Source organism: Penaeus chinensis, chromosome 4 (assembly GCF_019202785.1).
Source record: "Penaeus chinensis breed Huanghai No. 1 chromosome 4, ASM1920278v2, whole genome shotgun sequence".
Lineage (NCBI taxonomy): Eukaryota > Metazoa > Arthropoda > Malacostraca > Decapoda > Penaeidae > Penaeus > Penaeus chinensis.
The window spans coordinates 41,589,654-41,597,153 of NC_061822.1; the positions used below are offsets into that span (position 1 = coordinate 41,589,654).

The window sequence follows — 7,500 nt, forward strand, 5'->3', positions numbered from 1 at the left end:
TTTTTCAACTTGGTAACCTCTGTTTTCTTTCGTTCATTTTCATTATGATATTACAGATGATAATTATGGTAACAATGACACCGAAGAAGATTGAAGTGTTAGATAGCTTATACTTTTCATATTTTTGTAGTTTCTCATTTCTCTCCCTTTTTATTCTTATATTTTTGTCTCGACGGTCTTTAACTATTTTTTCGCTTAAATTTTCCATTTGCTTCTCGGTTATTTTTTCTTTCTTTCTTTCAACAGGAATATATGACAAAGAGATTTAAGCAATATTAGAAAATGCATGTTCTTACGTGCTACATCATTGATGATTCTACAGAAATACGAATTGTAATAACAGCAATGAAAATAAAGATATGATGATAAACTTGACAATGAGACCGATAGTGATAATAGCAGTGATAATACTGACGTTAATACTAATGATGATATTATTGATAATACTGATGATAATATCAGCATTTAATATGCATTTGATATTTAATATTTAATATGCCTGTGCAGGTTCGAATTATACAAGTCCGTATGCAGATCCAGCTCGCCAGTAAGATCTAACCGGGTGGTCGCCAGTCCATCAATCATTTTTGATCCGTCCCTATCTCACTACTTGACAAATCTGCTTATCCTGACAGGTAGAATCACATGTGTCTAGATGGGAAATAAGTTAACATAAGACATTGCCAGGTACTCGGGCATATTTGATATCAAACCAGGTAGTGATGATGATGTAAGGTTGTAATATCAAAGGAAAATAATTCGTCTATTACCCATTTCGCAAAAAGACATAGACATTTGACACGATAACATTTGACACACACACACGCGCGCACAGAAATAGCCACAGATATTCCCGGAATTACAAAGAAGATGTAGGTAAAACATAAATACATTTTCGTTCTTCCTTAGTGTTTGACACATGTAAAGATGAGAGGGCAGTACCTTTTCTGAGCATTAATAGGTAAAGAATATGAGGAGCTTCCTAGTGGCGCTTATCCCCCCCCCCCCCCCCCCCCCCCGTACATATATACCTTGGCTCTCACTTATCTGGCCTTCAGCCTCCTATTCTAACAGTAATTAGTAGATGCATTTTACCGTTCATATACTAGAAAGTGTGTCGCTTAGTCGAGTTGAGTTCCCGGTATTATTAATAATATCTTTAGTATTAATAGCTATAATGACGATAAAAATTAACTCATGGAGAACAAACATCCCCTCGTTTCTGAAAAAAAATTCTCGAGAATCAGCCTTTTGCTACGCTTAATCTATCCAAAAAACCACAGGCTCTGCCCTCGTCAGTCATAATAAACTCTCGCAATTCACTTGATTACCAATCCTTACCATAAATCTACTCTTAATTTACCCCTTAAAAATACATGCTCTGCGCAGCGAGACTCCGGCGCGTTAATACGGATGGTTAAGGGGAGAGGGGAGTGTAAAAGCATGAATAAATAAAGACATTAAATCATAAATTCCGTTAAGCTCGTTTTATCTTTCATTTGTCATTCTTTTATATTTTTGATAAATTACTGACAAATGTACGAGACAGAGACACAGATAGAGAAGGGGATAGAGAGTGAGGAGAGAGAGAGAGAGAGAGAGAGAGAGAGAGAGAGAGAGAGAGAGAGAGAGAGAGAGAGAGAGAGAGAGAGAGAGAGAGAGAGAGAGAAGATGAGAGAGAGAGAGAGAGAGAGAGAGAGAGAGAGAGAGAGAGAGAGAGAGAGAGAGAGAGAGAGAGAGAGAGAGAGAGAAAAGAGAGAGAGAGAGAGAGAGAGAGAGAAAGCGAGAGAGGAGAGATAATAAATAATGAGGGAGGAAGGGGGGAAGGGAAAGAAAGAAAAAAAAGAGAGACGGATACAGAGGAAGGGGCAAGGGACGTAAAAGAGAGAGATTGTTTTTCGGAAGGAAGAGATGTAGGAACTGGACACACACATTTATTTAGGTTAGTGTGTGGATGTGGTCTATTGTTGAGGGTCATCTGCGAAAGCTTGCCTGTTCCCTAGGCTGGCTAAGATCTTAAGTCTCGGAGATGCGAATTGTGATCATTTTTGTGAATGATTTGTAGATGACTGATAGGAGGCTGATGGGTCGGTATTTCTTGAGACCTCTTTTGTCCCTTTTTTGTGTATATCTAAATAATTGTTGCATTTTTTTCAGGCTTTCAGAGTTGTACCGTAGATAAGACATTTGTTAAAAAAGCCTGGCTTGTTTCATTGTTGCAATTTCTCCTGCCTCTGTTATAAAGTCTGCACTAATACCGTCTTCCCCTGATGTTTTCCCTCTCTTCATACCTTTGGACGCCCTTTTATTTCCTCGGTTGTGATGCTAGGCTCCTTTCTAATTAACGCGCCTATTTCTGGTCGTGGCAGTTCATTCGAGCTGTATAAATCCCTGGAAAAGTCTTACATTACTTTAATGATTTCATTCTTGTTCTATTTCTCTCCATCTGTTTCTTTATTGCATATGTTTGTTTTATTTCCCTATTCTAAGTCTTATTTTAGCTGTTTTAATCTTCGTGCCTAGGATCACTGTTTCCTTTTTTTATATTGAATTTACGTCCATCCTCTCTCTTTTTTTGTATTTATAGTTTGTGTTAGTCCTGCTGGTTCTTTTTTGTCCCCGTTTAACTATGTTTTCTTGTCCCTGCCTTTGTACATATGGTGTTTGGTTTCGGCTGAGAACTTGTTGGAGCTTTGCTTGTCGTTCTTACCGCCTACTTCAAGTGCAACTTCCTTTATGATGTCATAAACTGTTTGTTGGTTTGTTCATTGTATTTGTTTTGGACGTTAAGGCTAAATTCTGTCGCGCTGGCCTTCAAGTTAGCTAGTTTATTTAGCGTCTTTCGTAAGTTTCGTGAGTTTATTCCTTTCACTTCTGAGCTGCACTTTAACTTCGCCTCTGACCGCTACAAATAATTACTCTATTAAATATTCCCACATTTTTACTATATCGAAATTATGAAATCAATTTCGTTTTCGAAGCCAAATGGCGACTTCCATGTCCACTCCCGCTCTTGTCTCTTGTCTATTGAAAAATATATACGTGAAATTGAGAGATCGAACCTTAGCAAAATCGAGGAGCATTTGTCCGTCTCAATTTTGGTATTTATTCTGTGGTTCCCAACAGAGGTTTCTCCTTCTGTTTTTTTTTTTTTTTTTTTTTTTTTTTTTTTTACTTATCTTGACATTTAAATCCTCCATAGTTATTGTGAAATGTTTTTTGCGCTATTGCTTGCTAAGTGGATATCTTCATAGGAGCTCTAAATTTCCTCAGTACTATGGCTGTAGTTTGAGTCATATCTTTAAGTGGTACCTACTGTTCATTTTTAATTCATGGTTAGTCTTTCGCTATCACTATAGAAACCACAATATTCCTTTCAAGGCGGTTGTAACCTAAGAAAGCTACCCCTAATTCTTGTTTACTAGCCTGTGGTTTACCTCTCCCATAGAGATACACGTGTCCATCATCTAGTATTTTCTGTTCTTTGTCCAGTATTCTACTCCACCGAGTCCTACAATGTCCCATTTAATGAAGGAAAGTTCTTCAAGCAATGCTAATAAGTCAGATTCATGTCTCATCGCCCTTAAATTGTATGAAATTGTATGCGCAAAGGTTCGTCAACTTAGGCCGCCTGTGCTTAACCGGACATTGTCAGCGCCCTCTGCTCCGGAGCGATCCTGATCCTGAAGGGTTCTTCTGCCTCCAGGGAAGGAGGACGATTGTGTTTGTTTATTCGTGGTGAAGAATTTTTCGACCACCTACCGGCTTAAGTGTATGTTAGTGGGGGATATATATATGTGTGGGGGGGGGGCGTGAGTGCGTTTATGATCAGCATCACGCAGTTTCCTCTTAATTTTTGTTTTTATATAATTTTTATGCTTATTGTATGAGTCACTGTTTCAGATGTAGCAACTTTAACCTTTGCTTTATCATTAACATTATCCTTACCATTATCACTACAATGACCGTATTACCGTTGTTACACTTGTCTTAACTGTACTATATATCAATTCCTTATTATTATCAGCAGGAAATAAAACAGCCACAGCGATTATCTCTTTCCTCAATATCACCACGATTCCTGATACTAAACACATCTATGCAATAGTAAACCTATCTCTTAACGTAGAAAAAGTATGAATAAGAATAAACACTGTATGAATACGCCTCATCCCCCTGAACAACAGATCTTTATACACCTTTTCCCACCCATCCTTGCTAATCTTAATATCCCTTTTCTTGCCTTTATTATCAGTTCTCTCTACTTATTCCCTTTCCATAGGTGTCTTGGGTACGACGTCGAGGAGACCGGATTCTCCTGCTCACTTTCGGCTCCACAACATATCACAGTGACAAGAGGTTGGTTTGTTTTCCTTCTTTTAATTTCTGTTGTAGATAGATGGTTAAATGGATAGACGTTACAGTTGTCATTACCTTTATTATCGTCATCATTATTATTATTATCATTATTAGTAAAATTAAGATTATCAGTGTCATTATCATTATTAACAACAGTGATAATAATTATTCGTTATTAGTAGTAGTAGTAGTAGTAGTATTAGTATTATTAGTATTAGTATTATTATCATCATCATTATTATTATCATTATTATTACCATTATTATTATTATTATTATCATTATTATTATTATCATTAACATCATCATTATTATTGTTATTATTGTTATGATTATCATTATCATTACAATTATTATTATTATTACTATTATTATTATAATTATTATTATTATTATCATTATTATTATATTATCATTATCAATAGTATGATCATTATTATCCTTATCACTGTTGTTGTTATTATTATCATTGTTGTTGTTGCTGATATCATCATTGTTATTATCTTCATTATTATCATCATCATTACCATTATCATCATTATCCTTATTGCTGTTGCTGTTATTGTTGCTGTTGATATTATTATTTTCATTATAGTCCTCATTATCATATCTGCCAACAGCATCAACATTGTTAACCCGAAATGCAATCAAAAGACACAATTAGGTCTTCCAATATATATATATATATATTTTTTTTTTTTTTTTTTTCAAAAATGCCGTTTTGAATTTTTTTTAGAATTTCTGCGAATATTAAAACAGAAAAAAGTGGTCTCAGGCCTCAGAACATTTTTTTTTTTTTTTTTTTTTAAGAAAGAGTAACATGACTTGATTTTTATACGTTGCCTGAGGGTCTCATCTCCCTGAGGAAATGTATCATGAATTATTATTGCTTTCGTTATTTGCATTTCCCTTTGTTATAGGATCAAGCAATTTCGCATTGGCATAAGCAATTAGTATCATGATTTACATTCATTTGAACCTGTAGCAATCGTTTCGTTTTATTAAATACTTATCTATTCATTATGTCATTCATCGTGGCTGAGCTAGATACTCGTCTCTACCGTTATTAATTCACCTGTATGTATTAGTCATTATTTTATCTTAATCATCGTCGTATTCTTTATTCGTCATTTGCTTTAATTCTAGTTTACCTTTTATTTTCGTTGAATTTCATTTTTATCCATTAGTTTTTTTTGTTTTTCTTCACCATACTATTCCTATGCATTCGGTCAGATATTATAAACTTAACTTAAACTTAATTTATATACCCATCTTTTATTCGGTTTTATTCATTTCACTGTATTTATCCCTTTTTCTCTATCCCTGCTTACTCATACTTGTTTCAATGCATTTTTTTTATTCATTCCCATTTACTCGTCTCACTTTACCCATTCCATTTTAGCCTACCCCCCCTCCCCCCCTGCCTCACTTCCTTTTACTTATCCGTTTAACTCATTTACCCATTTTACATTGACTCATTCCTCTACCCATATCCTCTGAACCCATTCCGTTTTACTGGTCCCGTTCTACCTACCTACCCATTAATTATTCATCCATTCTAAACCGCTCTCCATTACTCACCCTTTTAAATCTTCCTTCCCCCATTTCTCTTCACTTTTCACTCTTTCTCCCTCATTATTCATCTCCTTTTGATTCCCCATTACTCATCTCTTTCTTACCCTTCTTCTGATATTACTCATCTCACTTTATTACTCATCCTATTACTCATGTCTAACTCAACCTTCTATCTCGTTTTCCCCATTGCTCATCTTCTAACTCACTCTCCCCATTACCCACCCTCTTCTAACTAATCTTCATCTAACTCATCACCCCATTATTAATCCTTCATTTACCTATCTCTCCCCTTTTACTCATCTCCTTCGAACGCATCCTTGCTTTCTCATCCTCTTACTCATCTCGGCTACACCCTCTTTTAACTCCTTTATCATTCATATCCCAACATCTTCTCCCAAATACTCATCTCTCTTACTCATCTTGGACTCAAGTACACCCTCTTTTACCTACCTTCCCCCATTACTCATCACTTCCTTCTCCCAATGACTCGTCTCCCTTACTCGTCTCGACTCAGGTACACCCTCGACTTCGAAGCTCCGAACAACTGGAAGCTCGTGATCCAGGAGGCTGAGGAGCGCGACCAGGGGCATTACGAGTGCCAGGTGTCCTCTCATCCTCCGAAGATTCACAAGGTGTTCCTCAGCGTGTTTGGTGAGTAGGAGGGGTAGGAGGGAGGGAAGGAGGGAAGGAGGGGAGGTGGGAGGAGGAGAGGGAAGGAGGGGTAGGAGGGAGGGAAGGAGGGAAGGAGGGGAGGTGGGAGGAGGAGAGGGAAGGAGGGGAGGTGGGAGGGAGGGAGGAGGGGAAGGAAGGAAGGAGGAGGGTTGGGAGGTAGGTGGGAGGCGGGGAGGGTGGGGAGGTGGGATGGAGGAAGGAGGGAGGGAGGATGGGAAGGAGGGAAGGAGGGAAGGAGGGAAGGAGGGAAGGAGGGAGGAGGGAGGGAGGGAAGGAGAGAGGGAGAGAGGAAGAGAGTGGAGAAGAAAGGAGGTATAGACTCAGTAACGTAGATACAGACACGATAATGAACAGTATAAGAAGATTAAATGAAACAGTCAAGGCCTGGAGAGAATCGGGAGAAACCAACACCTGAATCAAACCGATTAAAGCCGACCTAATCTAGCCTAACCTTACCAATCTTAATTTCGTAAATCTACCATATAGGTAATTTACGCTGACCTCATCTCTCTTAACCTAATCCACATCAACTTGCCGTCACCAAATCCATTTCTTCAAACCATTTTTTTTTTTTTTTTTTTTTTTTTTTACCAAGCCTCACCTAGCCTATTTCCGTTACAGCAGTCGGGCATTCTTGCTCGTGTATGTTCTGAGGGGGGGGGGGGGCTGTGGTCATTAGGTTTTGCTTTGTGTTCAACTCTAATTATACCTCCAAAGGCCCTCAGGCAATAATATTTTACTCGCCGTCAAACATGATTCATAATTGTTCTTTGTAACAAGAGTAATTTGGGATTCATTGCGTATATTTATCAATTGTGTTAGCCCTCCCATTATGAATCACAAAGTAAATGTTGATGTAATAAATGATTTTTTCGAGCGTAGTCCGCACACAATG

At 37.6% G+C, this 7,500-nt stretch overlaps 1 protein-coding gene across 1 annotated transcript in view; it reads left to right on the plus strand.

Moving 5' to 3' along the window:
• LOC125025299 (zwei Ig domain protein zig-8-like) overlaps nt 1-7,500 on the plus strand; it is a 171,737-nt gene that overhangs the window by 135,106 nt on the left and 29,131 nt on the right. Inside the window, exons 4-5 of the mRNA XM_047613272.1 lie at nt 4,283-4,359; nt 6,448-6,584. Of these exons, the coding sequence (XP_047469228.1) occupies nt 4,283-4,359; nt 6,448-6,584 (214 nt within the window). The remainder of the gene's footprint in view (nt 1-4,282; nt 4,360-6,447; nt 6,585-7,500) is intronic.